At 46.0% G+C, this 20,264-nt stretch overlaps 1 protein-coding gene across 1 annotated transcript in view; it reads right to left on the bottom strand.

Moving 5' to 3' along the window:
• LOC115174607 (MAGUK p55 subfamily member 5-A-like) overlaps positions 1-20,264 on the bottom strand; it is a 29,171-nt gene extending 8,907 nt beyond the window's left edge. Inside the window, exons 1-10 of the mRNA XM_029733304.1 lie at positions 20,033-20,264; positions 15,790-16,367; positions 13,796-14,007; positions 9,665-9,742; positions 4,251-4,379; positions 3,614-3,775; positions 3,255-3,332; positions 2,947-3,130; positions 468-536; positions 156-227 (exon numbers count right to left, since the gene is read on the bottom strand). Coding sequence (XP_029589164.1) covers positions 156-227; positions 468-536; positions 2,947-3,130; positions 3,255-3,332; positions 3,614-3,775; positions 4,251-4,379; positions 9,665-9,742; positions 13,796-14,007; positions 15,790-16,201 — 1,396 coding nt within the window. The 5' untranslated portion in view covers positions 16,202-16,367; positions 20,033-20,264. The remainder of the gene's footprint in view (positions 1-155; positions 228-467; positions 537-2,946; positions 3,131-3,254; positions 3,333-3,613; positions 3,776-4,250; positions 4,380-9,664; positions 9,743-13,795; positions 14,008-15,789; positions 16,368-20,032) is intronic.

Below are 20,264 nucleotides of genomic sequence, written 5' to 3'. Positions count from 1 at the left end.
GACTTGACAGGTGGAAGCTCCACCTTGTCCTCTGATAGGCTAGGTGGAAGTTTCACCATATTGCTCATACTCCACAAATCTCCACAAATGCATAGGGGTCTAGGGGTCGATTTGGGATTGGACCAAAAAGAGCTGGGATAAAGAAGTAGCCTTACCAACGTTCCTGTTGGGGTTGTACATGGTTTTCTTCCTCTGCTTCTTGTTCTTCTTTGCACACCAAAGCTTCCCTGGAGAAAATTAGATGTGGAATGTTATCAAAGGCTGATTTGGAGCCTATCACCGTGAAATGCTTACCTACAAGCCCTTAACTAGTAATGCAGCTTATCAGATCATAATGACAACGATCATATGCTAATGTTGAGCATGTGTGTGTGTGTGTGTGTGTGTGTGTGTGTGTGTGTGTGTTTGTGTGTTAAGATGCTTGTGATGGTGGCCAGAGTGTGTACAGGGAGTATATAAACCCTTACCTGGGCTGTCAGGATTCTTGTCCACAATGTTTTTCTTCATAGCTTCTCTCTGCTGCTGGAAGCTCTTCCCTGGGAGAGGAAGAAGGGAGACAGAAACATTTACTTGGGGGAAAAAAAGTGTATTTCAATGAAAGTGTTGTAGCCTAACTGCACTATGACTAACCCATAGACTGTCATAGTTTATAGTTCTCCAAGGAGGAGGTTGATAAGCCTCATATCAGGGACAAGCCCTTCCAGGGACTGGTTCTTTTCATTCCTGTCCCTGTAGACCTGCCACCAGCTGGGGTCAGGGTAGGTGTTGGGGTTGGGGTTAGTTTTGGGGTTGGGGTTAGTGTTGGGGTTAGGGTGGTAAGGGTGGTTAGGGTTGGGGTTAGGGTTAGGGTGGTTAAGGTTATTTTTGGTGTTAGGGTTAGGGTTGGGGTGGTAAGGGTGGTTAGGGTTGGGGTTAGGGTGGTTAAGGTTAGTGTCGGGGTTAGGGTTAGGGTTGGGGTGATTAGGGTTGGGGTTAGGGTGGTTAACCTCTCTAGGGTAGGGTGCAGTATTTGCACGGCCGGATAAAAAACGTACCCGATTTAATCTGGTTATTACTACTGCCCAGAAACTAGAATATGCATATAATTATTGGCTTGGATAGAAAACACCCTAAAGTTTCTAAAACTGTTTGAATGGTGTCTGTGAGTATAACAGAACTCATATGGCAGGCAAAAACCTGAGAAGATTCCTTACAGGAAGTGGCCTGTCTGACCATTTCTTGGGCTTCTACACTCTCTTTATTGAAAACTGAGGATCTCTGCTGTAACGTGACACTTCCTACGGCTCCCATAGGCTCTCAGAAGGCGGCAAACCGGTGAATGATGTCTTTGGAGCCCCTGGGTGAAAAACATTAGCGCATTTGGATGGTGGTCGAGCAGAGGACAATGAGACTGAGGCGCATGCACGAGGCGACACCATGTTTTTATTTTCTCTGTCTTTGAACGTAAACAGGGTTTCCCGGTCGGAATATTATCGCTTTTTTACGAGAAAAATCGCATAAAAATTGATTTTAAACAGCGGTTGACATGCTTCGAAGTACGGTAATGGAATATTTAGAATTTTTTTGTCACGAAACGCATCGGATAGTGTCTTGAACGCACGAACAAAACAGAGGATATTTGAACATAACTATGGATTATTTTGAACCAAACCAACATTTGTTATTGAAGTAGAAGTCCTGGGAGTGCATTCTGACGAAGAACAGCAAAGGTAATCCAATTTTTCTTATAGTAAATCTGACTTTGGTGAGGGCTAAACTTGGTGGGTGTCTAAATAGCTAGCCCGTGATGAATATTGCAAAATGTGCTTTCACCGAAAAGCTATTTTAAAATTGGACATAGCGATTGCATAAAGGAGTTCTGTATCTATAATTCTTAAAATAATTGTTATGTTTTTTGTGAACGTTTATCGTGAGTAATTTAGTAAATTCACCGGAAGTTTGCGGTGGGTATGCTAGTTCTGAACGTCACATGCTAATGTAAAAAGCTGTTTTTTGATATAAATATGAACTTGATTGAACAAAACATGCATGTATTGTATAACATAATGTCCTAGGATTGTCATCTGATGAAGATCATCAAAGGTTAGTGCTGCATTTAGCTGTGGTTTGGGTTTATGTGAAATTTTCTGTTAGCTTGAAAAATGGGTGTCTGATTATTTCTGGCTGGGTACTCTGCTGACATAATCTAATGTTTTACTTTCGTTGTAAAGCCTTTTTGAAATCGGACAGTGTGGTTAGATTAACGAGAGTCTTGTCTTTAAAATGGTGTAAAATAGTCATATGTTTGAGAAATTGAAGTAATAGCATTTCTAAGGTATTTGAATAACGCGCCACGGGATTCCACTGGCTGTTGAGTAGGTGGGACGATTTCGTCCCACCTACCCTAAAGAGGTTAAGGTTAGTGTCGGGGTTAGGGTTGGGGTTAGGGTGGTAAGGGTGGTTAGGGTTGGGGTTAGGGTGGTTAAGGTTAGTTTTGGGGTTAGGGTTAGGGTTGGGGTTAGGGTGGTTAGGGTTAGTGTTGGGGTTAGGGTGGTTAAGGTTAGTGTTGGGGTTGGGGTTAGGGTTGGGGTTAGGGTGGTAAGGGTGGTTAGGGTTGGGGTTAGGGTGGTAAGGGTGGTTAGAGTTGGGGTTAGGGTGGTTAAGGTTAGTTTTGGGGTTAGGGTTAGGGTTAGGGTGGTTAGGGTTAGTGTTGGGGTTAGGGTGGTTAAGGTTAGTGTTGGGGTTGGGGTTAGGGTTGGGGTTAGGGTGGTAAGGGTGGTTAGGGTTGGGGTTAGGGTGGTTAAGGTTAGTTTTGGGGTTAGGGTTAGGGTTGGGGTTAGGGTGGTTAGGGTTAGTGTTGGGGTTAGGGTGGTTAAGGTTAGTGTTGGGGTTGGGGTTAGGGTTGGGGTTAGGGTGGTTAAGGTTAGTTTCGGGGTTGGGGTTAGGGTTGGGGTTAGGGTAGTGTACCTGGTACTAGCCCGGCTAGGGGCTGGTTGTCCTCATCCCCGTCCCTGTAGGCCTGCCACCAGCTGGGGTCATCCTGGCTGATGATGTGGAGGATGTCTCCCTTCTGGAAGGACAGGCCCAGCTCCCTGCACGGCACGTACGGGTCATCAGACGGGTCGTAGTTAAAGTAAGCCCTCACGTGCATCTGAAGACATGGGTGACATCATCATCTCTCCAAAGAGTTTATTAACTGATTAGAGTTGAATAATTGAACACACATTCTGTGCACACACACACACACACACACACACTCTGAAGGAAAACCTTACCACAGTCTGCCTGTGTGAGGGCGTTTTGTTCTGAGAACTGGGGATAAGGAGGAAGGTCAGAGTGCCATGCATCTCCACCTGAGGAGAGAGGAGAACACGGTAACACACAGTGAGTAGAATATACATGGAATCAGCTTGATTGAAATTAAGTAATAATCACACAACGTAGTCTCGAGGGACCAGACCTTAACACATATTCTGGTTCAAGAATGGCTTGAGGTAAGATGGGAGCGGCGCTATATGAAATGTTATATCCATTAGATCTGACGGCATCAATGTGCCACTGACACCAGTCAATTGAAATATGACAGATGTGATATCCAGCGTGAGCATTCCTGACTCGTTAACCCGTTCCTCACCAGAAGGTCATGGACCTCGTTGACGTTCTTCCCGCGGACAGGCACGCCGTTGATCTCCAGGATCTCATCTCCCTCAGCCAGGAGACCGCTCCGCTCGGCTGTCCCGCCCTTCACCACACGACTCACTACCACGCTGTCCATCTCGTTACGAACCGTGGCGCCCTGGGCAAATACCAGTCAGACATGCTTATCAGTGCAAACCACCTAGACGTACTTGACACAAAGACACAAAGATCCACTACAAAGACAAGTCTGCATCGGGGACATACAATACAATACATGGCATGCTTTATTGGTCTACAGAAATTGATATTGATATACAGTATATATATATTTTGCTGTCCCAGTACCCAGCCTGACACAAAACACACATCGCAGGCTGGGGGCAGCACACGAGCACCCCTGGAACAATTAAGGTGCCTTGATCAAGTGCACAACAGCAGCATGTACTGTAGTATATAGGATATTGAAGCCGGTAACCCTCCAGCTGCCGGCTCACTCCCTGCAGACTTCCTCCCAGTCAGCCCGGGGATTCAGCAACCGGTAACCGGTCATTTGTGAGGGATAGCAATTGGAATGTCTCGGAGTATCAGAAGAGATGGGTGTGTGTATGAGTGGGGGTGGGGGAGTGGCTCACCAGAGGAATGTCGCTGGCCTTCTCCAGCCGCACCAGTTTGACGGTCTCACCCAGGTACTGAATCAATCTCTCTTCTGGGTCCGGCTCCAACTCCTGCTCCGCCACACTGTCATGGGCCTGCATCAGAGCCTGGGACGGACACAACACACACAGGCACATGGATGAGAAGGAGTGTGTGTGCCGTGAGAACTGGGAAGTGTGTGTATGCGATTTTGTTTGAATTAGATTGTTGTAGTAATGACTAAGGTGAATTGGAGCTTCTTGATCTTGAGCCACTACATGATACACAGTGTATCCACATGCATATCCTTTCATATTCACCAGTTATTGTAAAAGGTCAAGGGGGAAACTTAAACTCTGCTCCCATCCCATGCTTAAACATGCACCTGTTACCCAAAGCCCACCCTGTCTCTCTCTCTCCCTCCCTTCTTCCCTCCTTAACACAATCCGTCAGCAGTCTCCACCTCTAAGCCAACAAGAATACAAAGATTACTCCCCCACTTCATTTAAGGTGACAGGCGCTCCGTACTTCGCAATTAATAACCGTCGAGCCAAATTAGTGTCTCTATCCTGCAGCAGAGAGACTTGAGAGAGGAGGGCTGGCTAAGCTTCCAGCGTACACACAATCCGTCTTAATCTGCCCTGCATTTAGGAGGCAGGATTCCCCTCCATCAATCATCAAAACACCTCGATCTCAGCATTCCCCGGAGAAGGAAGACGGGAGGGAGAGGAGGAAGGAAAAAGGGGAAGAGGGAGAGAAGGAGGCAGGTTTGTGTTGTTCCTAGCGGTTACCTCTGTGAATTGGCGTCTGTGCCCAGTGGGAGTTCCCTCCCCGTTTCATTCCATTTGCTTCAGTTTAAGAAATGTATTGCAACAGAGTCGGCAGAATTAATGCACCCCAGTCGGAAGTTTACATACATTAGGTTAGTCATTAAAACTCGTTTTCAACCACTCCACAAATGTCTTGTCAACAAACTATAGTATGTACTTTGGTGCGAAAAGTGCAAATCAATCCCAGAACAACAGCAAAGGACCTTGTGAAGATACTGGAGGAAACAGGTACAAAAGTATCTATATCCACAGTAAAACGAGTCCTATATCGACATAACCTGAAAGGCCGCTCAGCAAGGAAGAAGTCACTGCTCCAAAACCGCCATAATAAAGCCAGACTACGGTTTGCAACTGCACATGGGGACAAAGATCGTACTTTTTGGAGAAATGTCCTCTGGTCTGATGAAACAAAAATAGAATTGTTTGGCCATAATGACCATTGTTATATTAGGAGGAAAAAGCTTGCAAGCCGAAGAACACCATCCCAACCGTGAAGCACGGGAGTGGCAGCATCATGTTGTGGGGGTGCTTTGCTGCAGGAGGGACTGGTCCACTTCACAAAATAGATGGCATCATGAGAAAGGATAATTATGTGGATACATTGAAGAAACATCTCAAGACATCAGTCAGGAAGTTAAAGCTTGGTCGCAAATGGGTCTTCCAAATGAACAATGACCCCAAGCATACTTCCAAAGTTGTGGCAAAATGGCTTAAGGACAACAAAGTCAAGCTATTGGAGTGGCCATCAGAAAGCCCTGACCTCAATGACATAGAACATTTGTGGGCAGAACTGAAAAAGCGTGTGCGAGCAAGGAGGCCTACAAACCTGACTCGGTTACACCAGCTCTGTCAGGAAGAATGGGTCCAAAATTCACCCAACTTATTGTGGGAAGCTTGTGGAAGGCTACCCGAAACGTTTGACCCAAGTTAAACAATTTAAAGGCATTGCTACCAAATACCAATTGAGTGTATGTAAACTTCTGACCCACTGGGAATGTGATGAAAGAAATAAAAGCTGAAATAAATAATTCTCTCTACTATTATTCTGACATTTCACATTCTTAAAATAAAGTGGTGATCCTAACTGACCTAAGACAGGGAATGTTTACTAGGATAAAATTCCAGGAATTGTGAAAAACTGAGTTTAAATGTATTTGGCTAAGGTGTATGTAAACTTCCGACTTCAACTGTATATTTAAAACACAGGAAAATCCTTTTTGACCACACTGGGCCTTTAAAGTCTTTAGGCAGTCAATTAGAGGGCTGCCACACCCTCGTTAAGGGAACAGTGTTCAACTGGAGCTTGTTAAGGCACCCGCATACGAGGTTCGGTTTTCGAATGGAGTGAGATTGTAAGCTTGACATCAAAAGGTGAAGCAGGAGGAAGGTGGCGAAGGAGGGGATGTTTTGTTTGAAACTGATGGCACGTTGAGCGAAGATGAGCGTGAGAAGGAATGGATTACAGTGGCGAACAAGAAGGGAAATAAGAGAAGTAAAGTAGTCGTGGAATCTAGTAAATCCAAGCCTTGTTCTGACTCTTTTGTTCTTGTTGTTGGAGTGAGGGTTTTGGACCAATGGCATTATCTGGGAGATCCGTTTGACGTCTCAATGAAAATCCTAGATGCGTCAACCGGCCTCACAACCACAGTCCATGTGCATGGCGTCATGTGCACGAGAAGTTTGCTGATGTCAACGTTGTGAACAGAGTGCCCTATGATGGCGGTGGAGTTATGGTATGGGTAGGCATAAACTGCGGACAACGAACACAATTGCCTTTTATCAGTGGCAATTTGAATGCACAAAAATACCGTGATGAGATCCTGAGGCCCATTGTGAGGCCCATTTTTTTTTAAGGCATCTGTGACCAACAGATGCATATCTGTATTCCCAGTAATGTGAACTCCATAGATTAAAGCCTAATGAATTTATTTCAGTTGACTGATTTTCTCATATGAACTGTAACTCAATAAAATCAATGAAATTGTTGCATGTTGAGTTCATATTTCTGTTCAGTATAGATTCCGTGGTTGGTGCACGCCCATATTATTTTGTTCTTTGAAGAAGAGTCTTTCCCTTCGCATGTTCGCTTTTAACCAATCAGCATTCGGGATTAGACCCACCCGTTGTATAAAACATTAAGGACACCTGCTCTTTCCATGACATAGACTGACCAGGTGAATCCAGGTGAAAGCCAGGTGATCCCTTATTGATGTCACTTCAATCCGTGTAGATGAAGGTGAGGAGACAGGTTAAAGAATGATTTTAAAGCCTTGAGACAATTAAGACATGGATTGTGTATGTGTGCCATTCAGAGGGTGAATGGGCAAGACAAAAGATTTAAATGTATTTGAACGGGGTATGGTAGTAGGTGTCAGGTGCACCGGTTCGTGTCAAGAACTGCAACGCTGTTGGGTTTTTCACGCTCAACAGTTTCCCGTCTGTATCAAGAATGGCCCACCACCCAAAGGACATCCAGCCAACTTGACACAACTGTGGGAAGCATTGGAGTCAACATGGGCCAGCATCCGACACCTTGTAGTGTCCATGCCCCAGCGAATTGAGGCTGTTCTGAATGCAAAAGGAGGGGGGCCTTAATGTTTTGTACAGTGTATTTTGGGTTAAGTGAGATACCATGTAAGAGCCAGGCTGTCCAGCCTGTCTCCTATCCGGAGGCGTCGAGGAGAGTGGAATAAGGGGTTAACGTTGAAAAAATCATGGTAGTTGGGTAAGAGACCCCAGTAAATGTTACTCGCCGACAGGATCCTGACATGTCGCATGGACGTTGTATCATTTATTGCATTGGTTATAAACAAAGTGGAAATAGAAGGAAATAGGCATCGTTGTGAGGGATTTTACAGCACAGGCATTACAAGAAATCCTGTGGACGAATGTTCCATCCTCACAGACCCCTGCGCCTGTATAGGGATGTGATTAGGACTATGTCTGAAGGATGGGGAATGGGTTTTTGGATTTATTTCATTTTTGAATTGTATATTATGTTGGGTTTTTCCCATTTCTCGCAATGGGGTGGCCTCCCTTACAGTAGGTGGCGGCATGCACCTTTAAAGTTTGTTTGCAGACCGCCATAATACCAGAGAACAAGAAGAAAAAGAAGGTTCGGTTTGCTCGTAGCAGAACTTGGCTAGGCGAAGCGAACGTATGTGCCTCGCACACTCCCTTAAAAGACCTTCGCTTGAAAAGCTAGAAAAAAGCGGCAATGTTACCGTTTGTCCCTCTTGATACGCTGTAGCAACAACAACAGCCACTTCCTCAAAATATTCAAAATAAATCTAAGATAAATAAAGGCATTTGTAATACATTTGTACATTTTTTGCAGAGGAGGGTTAGTCGCGCAATTTAACATCTAACTAAGATGTTTGGTGCAGTATTTCTCAAGTGAAAAAATTAGCATGAAAACGAGTTGTCTCTCGTTGAAGGACAACAAACACTTTATTGAAGAATCCTGTCCATAGTTCCCACTGCCACTAGGGGTAGTACTGTTGACCAATCACCGACAAAGGGGCGTAGACTACGGCTACCAAACTTTGACGTGCCCCAAGAAAACAATTAGTGTGCCCGAACAGACGAACAAACCCTGCCGAACACCAAAACGAACAAAACGTCACAAAATGTAGTCATAATATATGCACAAACTGTTTTGACTGGGAAGCATGTGACAGGCTTTAGAGAACACATCTCAGCGGTGCCAACACCAGGCTGGCACGTAGCCCTGGGGACAATCATGTAAACGTCAGCAGTAAGCCATCTATATTGAGTGACCTCTCTGTACCTGTGTGGCACGCATATGGGCATGCCATTGAGCTGGACACTGACCAGCAAAGAAGCTTGGGTCAAGTGTCAAAGGGCAACTCTTACGCTACTTCGTAGATCTAAGGATTTGTTGATGACATGCTCGGCTATAAACCCAAAGAAGAGATTTCGCTGTCCGAGATGCATACACTGTAAGTATCATCCTAATTGTTTGTATCATGTTAACCTTCCAAATTCCAAAACCCAAGATGCCCTGTAATATCACCTATACAATGGCCTTGTCTCATTTGGGAAAAAGTCCGTTCTCCACCCTCTCTCCTCTGTCCTCTCTCATCCGTGACCTGAAAAGCGTGCCAATTCATTAGTAGGCAAATGGAAGTGTCCTCCCCTAACTTTCATCGAGGATAGTCATGTGTACCTTTAGTCAAGACACAGAGTAAAGTTCAAGGCCCTTAAAGGGCCAAGCACCTTAAAACCCACTAAGTGACTTTCCTTAGCCCCTCTGAGGCTGAAGTCAGGATTGGATACAGTCGACACATGAGGATGACTCAGGGTCTCGCATAGACGTACAGTACATGGAATCTATGAACAAGGTATATGGAGCATATTCACAGATATCTGAGTGACAAATTGGAAATTGGGATTTTATCCATAGTATGCCTCAGGTGGCCAGCTCAGGAACACTGACAGAATGCGGGGGCCATGGACACCCCGCAAACCAAATAATATTTTCTAGATGTTATTTGAGGTTATTTTGATGTTTCCTAATTGAAGGTTACGGGTTAAGTTCTGGTGCATCTCAGGTCTCTTACCTGGAAGTGGGGGGTGGTGAGTAGGTTCCTGAGCTCTACACCTTCCTCCTGGTGACTGGATTGTAGGATGCATTGCACCTTGAAAAAGAGAGGGGGGAGAGTAGGGAGAGATCAGGAGGGAAGGAAGGGGGAGAGAGGACGGGGAGGGGGAAGAGGATGGAAAGGGAGAGAGAGGGGAGGGAATGACAGAAAGAGGGGGAGCGAGTGGGGGAGAGGAGGTGAAGGGATGGTAAGGAAGAGAGAGCGAGAGAAGGGGTCATGTTATCGTAAGCTGTATAAGTACCACTAAGTAACAAGCATTGGTCATCTGGAATCGTCATTTCGAAGTTCAAAGTGTGCATGAGTTAATAACATCACCAGCCAGGAACCAGTAGGGACATGGCCATCTTGAATACTCCTTGAGACTCTATGTGTGATTTAACATCGCAGTTGAATCATACAACTTCCTGAACACAAGTCATGGGTTGAAGAATCACCCCGTCCTCAATACAGCCAAGGCTTTAGTCATTACTCAGAAACGACTTAGTATATTATTGTTAAAACCACTGATGGTTCATCCTGCTACGCTTCTCATCGTGTAGTGCATGTGTTGTGACTGAGGGCTCATGTTATCAGAGGTATTTTGTCCTCATATGAAGGCCATAACAGTAAATATGTTTGCCTCATAACTGAGGGCGTCTCAGTCTGCAAATCATTTGTTCTTAGGTGAAGGTCATGTCATACGCCATTCTGCTGTTAACATAATCGATTGCATTCCTCCACATAGACACACGCATGCACGCGCACGCGCACACGCACACGCACACACACACACACACACGCACGCACGCACGCACGCACACACACACAGAGAGAGAGTTGGCAGCTCTCCAATGGGTCACAGTGGGGTTTCACATTCCAGACAGGGAAGTCACACTACTGTAACAGTCTCCATTCCAAATGGCACCCTATCCCCTAGTATACTACTTTTGACTAGGGCCCATAGGGCTCTGGTCAAAAGTTGTGCACTATATAGGGGATAGGTTGTCACTTGAGACGGACACTTATTCTGCTCACTGGCTGTCGCGTTGGAAAATAAAGACACTGAATGAAGCCCTCAACATGTGAGGTCCAATAGAAGCATGAGAAGTTGGTTGTGCTGTCATCACGTTCGTGTTTCTATAGCATGTCTTTAACAACTTCATAGCACCCACAACTATCAACATCCACAAACTACTTCATCGTAGAAAAAAACTGCACACTTCAAAAAGAGAATCCCAATCCTCTCTTTCTCTCCACCCTCCTCCCCCTCTTCTCCGTCTCCCTCTATCCCGGTCCCTGGCTCTAGCTTAGCTCATCCATTCAACTAATCAAAGGTGTCGGTAACGAGGTGACGCACTTTCCCCTCTCCCCCTCCTCTCCCAGCCCTCCTCTCCTCCAATCCCACCAGCCCTCCTCTCCCAGCCCTCCTCTCCTCCAATCCCACCAGCCCTCCTCTCCCAGCCCTCCTCTCCCAGCCCTCCTCTCCTCCAATCCCACCAGCCCTCCTCTCCCCCTCCTCTCCCAGCCCTCCTCTCCTCCTCCTCTCCCAGCCCTCCTGTCCTCCCTCCAGCCCTACTCTCCTCCCTCCCTCCAGCCCTCCTGTCCTCCCTCCCTCCTCTCCCCCTCCTCTCTCAGCCTTCCTCCCCTCCCTCCCTCCCTCCCTCCCTCCCTCCCTCCCTCCCTCCCTCCCTCCCTCCCTCCCTCCCTCCCTCCAGCCCTCCTCTCCTCCCTCCCTCCCTCCAGCCCTTGCCCCTCTAGCCTGTAAGCCGCTGGAGGTTCTTTTTCTGGCCACGGCAGTTCAGATCCCCAGCCACTTCCTGCCAGGCCCAGGGGCAGCAGGGAGATTAGCTCGCCCTGAAGGCCAATCAGGAAGTCCCACGGCACCAGCCACTTAGTTTAGACACACAGTTCACCGGCTCAAACTATTACCACCTTGCTAAGTATCTCCTGGCGCAAATGTATACATCTATTTACTGTACGCACAGAGATGGTGTGTGTGTGTCTGAGAGAGATCATCATCGCACTGATCGAAGCCCTCAATCGAAGCCTACGACCTCTTCCTTAATGTCACACAGTGCTCTCCAAACTAACCCTACCAGCCTAAAGCAGTCTCTTTGTTAGTTAGCCTATTGTTTTTTTTAAATGTATTTCACCTTTATTTAACCAGGTAGGCTAGTTGAGAACAAGTTCTCATTTACAACTGCGACCTGGCCAAGAATAAAGCAAAGCAGTTCGACACATACAACAACACAGTTACACATGGAATAAACAAACATGCAGTCAATAATACAGTAGAAAAAGTCTATATACAGTGTGTGCAAATGAGGTAAGATAAGGGAGGTAAGGCAATAAATAGGCCATGGTGGAGAAGTAATTACAATATAGCAATTAAACACTGGAGTGATTGATATGTTGAAGATGAAGGTGCAAGTAGAGATATTGGGGTGCAAAGGAGCAAGATAAATAAATAAATACAGTATGGGGATGAGGTCGTTGGATGGGCTATTTACAGATGGGCAATGTACAGGTGCAGTGATCTGTGAGCTGCTCTGACAGCTGGTGCTTAAAGCTAGTGAGGGAGATATGAGTCTCCAGCTTCAGTGATTTTTGCAGTTCGTTCCAGTCATTGGCAGCAGAGAACTGGAAGGAAAGGCAACCAAATGAGGAATTGGCTTTGGGGGTGACTAGTGCTGGAGCGCGTGCTATGGGTGGGGGCTGCTATGGTAACCAGTGAGCTGAGATAAGGCGGGGCTTTACCTAGCAGAGACTTGTAGATGATCTGGAGCCAGTGGGTTTGGCGACAAGTATGAAGCGAGGGCCAACCAACGAGAGTGTACAGGTCGCAATGGTGGGTAGTATATGGGGCTTTGGTGACAAAACGGATGGCACTGTGATAGACTGCATCCAATTTGTTGAGTAGAGTGTTGGAGGCTATTTTGTAATGACATCGCCGAAGTCTAGGATCGGTAGGATGGTCAGTTTTACGAGGGTATTTTTGTCAGCATGAGTGAAGATGCTTTGTTGCGAAATAGGAAGCCGATTCTAGATTTAATTTTGGATTGGAGATGCTTAATGTGAGTCTGGAAGGAGAGTTTACAGTCTAACCATACACCTAGGTATTTGTAGTTGTCCACATATTCTAAGGCAGAACCCTCCGAGTGGTGATGCTGGACGAGCGGGCAGGTGCAGGTAGCGATCGGTTGAAGAGCATGCATTTAGTTTTACTTGTATTTAAGAGCAGTTGGAGGCCACGGAAGGAGAGTTGTATGGCATTGAAGCTCATCTGGAGGTTAGTTAACACAGTGTCCAACGAAGGGCCAGAGGTATACAGAATGGTGTCGTCTGCGTAGAGGTGGATCAAAGAATCACCAGCAGTTAGAGCGACATTATTGATATATACAGAGAAAAGAGTCAGCCCGAGGATTGAACCCTGTGGCACCTCCATAGAGACTGCCAGAGGTCTGGAAAACAGGCCCTCCGATTTGACACACTGAATTCTATCAGAGAAGTAGTTGGTGAACCAAGCGAGGCAATCATTTGAGAAACCAAGGCTCTTTAGTCTGCCGATAAGAATGTGGTGATTGACAGAGTCGAAAGCCTTGGCCAGGTCGATGAATACGGCTGCACAGTAATGTCTCTTATCGATGGCGGTTATGATATCGTTTAGGACCTTGAGCGTGGCTGAGCGTGAGCGTGATTGTGATTGTTTGACAGCCAGCTTTCCTATAGAAATCAAGACCTGGGTCCAAATAGTATTTGTTTACATTCAAACTCATAAGTGTGTTATTAAGCCTGCCGCGGAGTGCCAAATGGGAGAAGTTTCCCTTTGGGACTATTCAATTGATTCCAATGCGCCAGGCAAGCTCTCTCCACTTCTCTTCCCTACCCTGCTGTACCGTTCTACCTTTCCATATTCTTATCTCCATCTGTTCATCCCCCAAATCCTCTTCTCCCAACACTTCTCCACCTTCTTCCTAACGCCATCCCTTCTTTCTCCTCTTTTCTCCCCCCTACCTCCTGACCGATACATTGGTGAAAAAAAGATCCATTCAATTTCTAGATCCATCAAGATCACTAGTCTGCTGGAGTTTCTTTTCTACTTCACTCTACCTCCTGATAAAGGCCGTGGGCCTGGGCGGTGAGGGGCAAGGGCGGGCTGCCACGCGGCTGCATCTGCTGGGCCACGGCGCTGTGGATGGCGAAGGCGCTCTGGAAGTCCTCCTTGTGCAGCAGGCCCAGCACCAGAGCCACGTCGGCCTGCGACTGGGCGTCCACCAGGCAGCTCTGCACCTGCCGCAGGGCCTCCAGCAGCTCCTCCAGCTCTGGGGAGGGGAGAGGAAAGGGGAGACAAAGAGGTTGGTTAGGTTCAATTGCCTAATTTCCAGGAACACCCGATCTCCATGCGAGCCCTTGCTTACTAGTGCCATAGAGAGAGGCTTAAAACAGAGAGACTCAACATGCATTTACTTCCTGTAACGCCCGTGACCCTAAAGATTCAGACCACCGTCAATGGGAAGGTTTTTTCTGAAGTTAATCGCATGTCTCTGTTTCAAACCTCTTTGGAGCTCGAAAGCACTGGCTTGCATGGAGACAGCGTGGTTATGTGAAAGCCATGCTACTAATTGGATATTGTCATGCCAAAGTCAATTTAGGTGCCAAACCCTGCTTGGGTGGTGCAACCATGGGATTCTGCACTTCCCAGACAGGATTAGGCATCTGCATCAAGTTTGGCATGAAGGTACCACCTACACATAGCAACTCTGAGGAGTACAGAGACACAGCACCAGGGGAAAGGGAGGGTAAAGCCTTTCTTAAACAGCCCAATCTATTGTTATGAACCAGCAGGTGGTCTGTTTAAGTGACCAGGTGCATTGATTACTGATTACAACCTGATTAATGTTATCAAGATAGTGATCTCATCAGGGGGTATACCTGAGATAAGAAGAAGCAGGGAGGGTGTACAGTGTGTGTGTGTGTGTGTGTGTGTGTATGTGTATGTGTGTGTGTGTGTGTGTGTGTGTGTGTGTGTGTGTGTGTGTGTGTGTGTGTGTGTGTGTGTGTGTGTGTGTGTGCGTGTGTGTGTGTGTGTGCGTGTGTTTGTGCGTGTGTGTGTGTGTGTGTGTCTGTGTGTGTGTGTGTATGTGTGTGTGTGTGTGGGCCATTTAGTATCTTGATGTAGTCATTGAGTGCTAGGAATATGAGACCAAATACGAAACTTTTTACTACTTTAGTACACATATAAGTGAATGTGTCTGAATTACTTGACACCTTCAAACGGGGGGACTAGATACATAAAGTGCTTTCATTTCTAAACGGTAAAACATATGTATGAAAATAACCTAAAATAAAAGTTCATTCTCTACTGTCACCTCATATTATTCTTTTTTTAATCTCAAATCCAAAATGCTGGCTTGCAAAGCCAAATAAAACATTTTAGCTTCACTGTCCAAATAAATCATTAGGGGAGTGTATGCCCATGTTGAGTGTGTGTGTGTTTTTTAAAAAGGCTGTGCAGATATAAGGTTCTATTTTATTAATGGTCTATATGTTATAGGCACTTGAGGCAGACTTGAGTTTTAGGCTCACAAGAGTCTGCTAAAACTGGTCAGCAGCAACAACATTTTCTACAGCCTACTGTCTCCTCTAAATCTAGCCAACGGACACAAAAGCTAATACTCTGAGGAAAAATGTATTTCAATTCACTCGTTTTCACATCACAACTCTTATTAAGATCACTTAATATGATTTACAACCACCCTCCAACCAAGCAGATAGTTTTCAGGCCTTCGCAGGAATGAGAACACCTCCGATAAAAAAACAACAACTTTCAAACCCAAGTGTTTTAACTCCAAATGAATCCAGAGGTGAGGGAGAGTGAGTGACTCTAATGTGACTAAATGGAGAGAGCCTCTGCATTGACATTCACTTCTGATCCCCCATTCTCCACCAATACCCCTCGCTCAGCCCCCTCCCTAAAACACTGACTCTTTGTTTCACAGAATTTACACCAAAGTTCCCAACTCTCCTATTCTTCTTCTCACAGAGCTACCCCTCGCCTCCACCTCCCCCACTTCCTCCCTTCAGTCCCACACGACCCTACTCACCCACAGCCGAGTCCCCGCCAAGCGGGGGGCTCCCATCCTTGGTCTCCTTGCCCGCCTGAGGCGCTTCGAACGTAGGGTTGTCGATACCCGTCTTGGCTGGGTTCTGGGCGAGCTTCTTGAGCCTGAGCGAGGCGGTGAGATCGATCTCATGCTTCCCTTTGTTGGCATCCTCCTCCCTCTTCCTCCTCAGCTCTTCCTGGTACCGCTGGATCCTCTCCATCTGGGCGCTGCACCGGGAACCCTGCACAACGCTGCTCCCAGTTCCCACCACCTTGTCCCCAGGGGGGCAATCCACAGCCCTCTCCCTCTGCTGCAGTTTGGCTTCACTCCCAAGACCCTCTGTGCCACTTGCAGGCCCCATTGGGTCCTCTGTTACATATCCGGGTCCTCCGTTCATGTGGGAAGTGATCATCCCTGCTCTGGGAGTCTGACCCTGGCCTGGCCCTGGCCTACACCCGTGTGTGATGATAGCTCAATGTCCACTATGAAGACCTGAGGCTAGGACTCCTCACTGCAGCAGGGGCCATAGCGCTTCAGTTGGGAACGGCTCTTATCTGTCTTCAGTGGGGCAGCAGGTCCTGAAACAGATAATCAGGATAGAGCAGCAAGGTTACCACTGTTTTAGTCTTGTGAGCAATATGCGACAATAATAGCCAACCCGGTTGCTTCACCCTGATCTTTGTTAATCACCTACCTTACTATAAGAACCACCATTTTCTCCTTCCTCCTCACAGGTTTCCAATCACAGGAAGAGCTAATCTAACTCCTAACATGGCAACCTCCCTGGCCTGCCCTCACTTTGCCTGCTGCAATCCCTTGAGTCCAGCAGGTTCATCCACCCTTGTCTGTCACTCTGTCCCCAGCCAGCCTTGCCTGAGTATCTCTCCTTCGTTTAATACCCGCTTAGCACTTAACTCTTTGCTCTCTGGGTCCTTCAGGCTGATCTTATCCATCTACAGCCATAATAGGGATACAAAATGAGACGATAAGTGTGGGATATTGCACTCAACCAGTACCGTTATACTACGGGTATATAACCAACCTGATCTGCTATTGCTGCTGTGGATTACAATCTATTTTAAGGATGTCACCCAGTATTAATCTGGATTAGCCAACTATATGATTGTATGACTATTAGATGTTCACTCTCTTGGGAAATAGACAACTGAACTTCAAGTTCTTTTTACAGGGCCAAATGTAAGTATTTATTTCTTCAGAAAGAGATGAGAATGGATGAGGAGAAAGCGCTTTGTGTGTGAGGGACAGAAGTACAGTATTTCAGGATGCCAGGATGCGAGGACAACGTTCTCACAAAGGTGAGGTTCTGTCTGGCTAAGAACAGTAGAATGGAGAAGCAGAAAGCTAGGACCATTACTCAGGTAGTGTTTGGGGCACTTCACTATAAAAATCAGATGGCTCTCAAAATGTCCACCCAATCAAGACCCAGTCAGACCTGATGCTGCGGGAAACTGGGGAAAAAACCTCATGAAAATGAAGCAAACAATGTAATTGTCTCGAACTAATGAAAGGGAATAACAGGAAATAACATGAGAACGTCATCAGTGTAATAACGAAAGATTATCTTGGACATTTTCTCAGCATTTTCTTGGACAGAAACCTGGGAGGATCCTGTCAGAGATCCTGCCACCCACAACATACACATATGACACATCCCACATGGTAAACCTCCCTATCCCCCTCACCAGCTAATCATGTCTGGCAGGTCTACTCTCATTTAGCCCCGTTTAAAGCGCGGTGAGGCTGACAAACAGTACAGAAAGCCACAGTCAGCCACCAAGGCCATCTGTTCCTCTGTTCCTCTCCTGTGGGGTTGGTTAAGCCTTGGGAAAAGGGATCTCCTAGTTTACTATACTCCTCCAGGCTTCATCTCTGTCAGCAGCGTGAGACTGAGGAGAGATCTGGTTTACTACACTCCTCCAGGCTTCATCTCTGTCAGCAGCGTGAGACTGAGGAGAGATCTGGTTTACTACACTCCTCCAGGCTTCATTTCTGTCAGCAGCGTGAGACTGAGGAGAGATCTGGTTTACTACACTCCTCCAGGCTTCATCTCTGTCAGCAGCGTGAGACTGAGGAGAGATCTGGTTTACTACACTCCTCCAGGCTTCATTTCTGTCAGCAGCGTGAGACTGAGGAGAGATCTGGTTTACTACACTCCTCCAGGCTTCATCTCTGTCAGCAGCGTGAGACTGAGGAGAGATCTGGTTTACTACACTCCTCCAGGCTTCATCTCTGTCAGCAGCGTGAGACTGAGGAGAGATCTGGTTTACTATACTCCTCCAGGCTTCATCTCTGTCAGCAGCGTGAGACTGAGGAGAGATCTGGTTTACTACACTCCTCCAGGCTTCATCTCTGTCAGCAGCGTGAGACTGAGGAGAGATCTGGTTTACTATACTCCTCCAGGCTTCATCTCTGTCAGCAGCGTGAGACTGAGGAGAGATCTGGGAGCTGGCATTGGTTCTGATGAGATGACTGTATGTAAATTCAACTATGAACGTACACACACACACACACTTTGTAGGGGTAACTTTATCCAAATTTAGGCCTAAGTAGGATTATCTTCACTTGTATCATTTAGATGTGTATAAAATCAATTCAATAACTGTAAGCTTTACAATAGACAGTAGGGCTCAAGGGTCATCTAGTTTTAACTACACTAGATCATAGCTAATTGATTCATTGAGGAGGACATTGATAAGAGGTGCCCCTCTGGGTAAACAGGAACAAATTGGTGGCTAATTAAATACTGTTCCTTACAGCTGGTGGCTAGACTACTTGTCAGAGTGACTGACTGTGTACTAAAATGGCACCCTATTCCCTATATAGTGAACTACCTTTGACCAGCGTTATGGACTTTGCTCAAAAGTAGTGCACAAATAGGGAATATGGTGCCATTTGGGATGCAGCACTGTCTATAGCCCTATTTATCCCTGATGCTAACATGGGTCCGTTGTCCTGATCTTGTCCACATTCTGATTGTGCCCAGATTCCCAGAAATGTGTCTACACATGGTATTAAAATGTGTCTGTTATCCATCCACTGTGTCTGCATTGTGACCAGATTCCCAGAAATGTGTCTACACATGGTATTAAAATGTGTCTGTTATCCATCCACTGTGTCTGCATTGTGACCAGATTTCCTGGTCCCTTCCTTTATGACAATTATTTCACAGCTATTCTTTCTAAATAATATTGATTTATTTATTGTAAGACATAATGGTGCTACCTGTCAGTGATTTTAGAGGGCGTAATAATGATGATTTAGCACGGTTTATACCTGTGTTTATACCTGTGTTCTAACATGCAGCCTTCGTCCTGATCTTGTCCACATTTTGATTGTGCCCACATTTTTGACAGGTGTAGAAGATTAAAAGATGCATCGTGATCAGATCTTAAAAGCGTAAACAGACAAGATCAGGACGAAGGACACATGTTAACAGCAGGCATAAACAGTGGTTTTTGTCCAGATCTGTCTACACTTGTAAGATATCCAGACACAATGCGTGTCTGACTTCCTCTGGAGGTGGGCAGGATGATCTGATCTGATCATAATCAGATCACAATGTGTGTTTTGATGGTCTAAACTGGTTTTAAAATGTGGGCTTCTGTTCACAGGACTGTGCCCTGGAGTCTATTGTACAACTCTGTTTTAAATGTCTTTTAAATGTCAGGTGGACTCATAAGTCAAAAGGGTTCCTGCTTCTATAGAAATGTATAGAAGCAGGACAGGACAGCCATGTGCGCTTGCTTAAAAGTAAGTTATTGTTAGACCTACTTAGATTAGGTAGCTTAGAGGTTTGTTTCACAAAACCTATTAAATGTCTAGTAGTGGGGCTAATACTGGGAGCAAGGAGTTATTGTTACATAATGGCACTACATAGCTGTTACATAGTAACACCGTTAATGCAACAATTATAGCCTACATTTGGAGTGCCGATCTGTCATGTACAGTTTTAATTGTGATAAACAGCCACTTAAATTGTGAAATACAGCAATATTTTATACAAGTTAAATTGATGCATTTGTAGGCTTGTTGTTTGTGATTTTCTTTATTGAATGGTTGGAATACCGTTGGGCGGCCAACATTCCACACCATACAGTCATTGCATTCTACACACACACTCAAGAGTGCGCTGATCCTGTTGGTGAAGTTGGTATTCAATGAATGTTTCTAGAGTAGTCAATCGATCGGACTCAAGTCTCACTACACAGAGAAGTCTACTCACCGCTTCCAAGTCTTTACAGAAGAAGTAATCCCGTAATCCCTTAACATGCGATAGTTCTGAAATGTCGGTTCTATTGCGTACATAACATTTCCAAGATGCGTAGCTTTTTTTAACGTCTTTATTCTTCGGCCGGGTCTCTCATGATCGTACTTAGCGGGTCTGTGGCGAGTTGGGTCAGCTCACATCATTGTGGTGTAACTGCGCATGGTGTTTGGGCATCTCCCAGGCAAAT

Source organism: Salmo trutta, chromosome 35 (assembly GCF_901001165.1).
Source record: "Salmo trutta chromosome 35, fSalTru1.1, whole genome shotgun sequence".
In the NCBI taxonomy this organism is placed as follows: domain Eukaryota; kingdom Metazoa; phylum Chordata; class Actinopteri; order Salmoniformes; family Salmonidae; genus Salmo; species Salmo trutta.
Note: the sequence above shows the minus strand (reverse complement) of the source record. Positions and strands in the feature narration are given on the sequence as shown.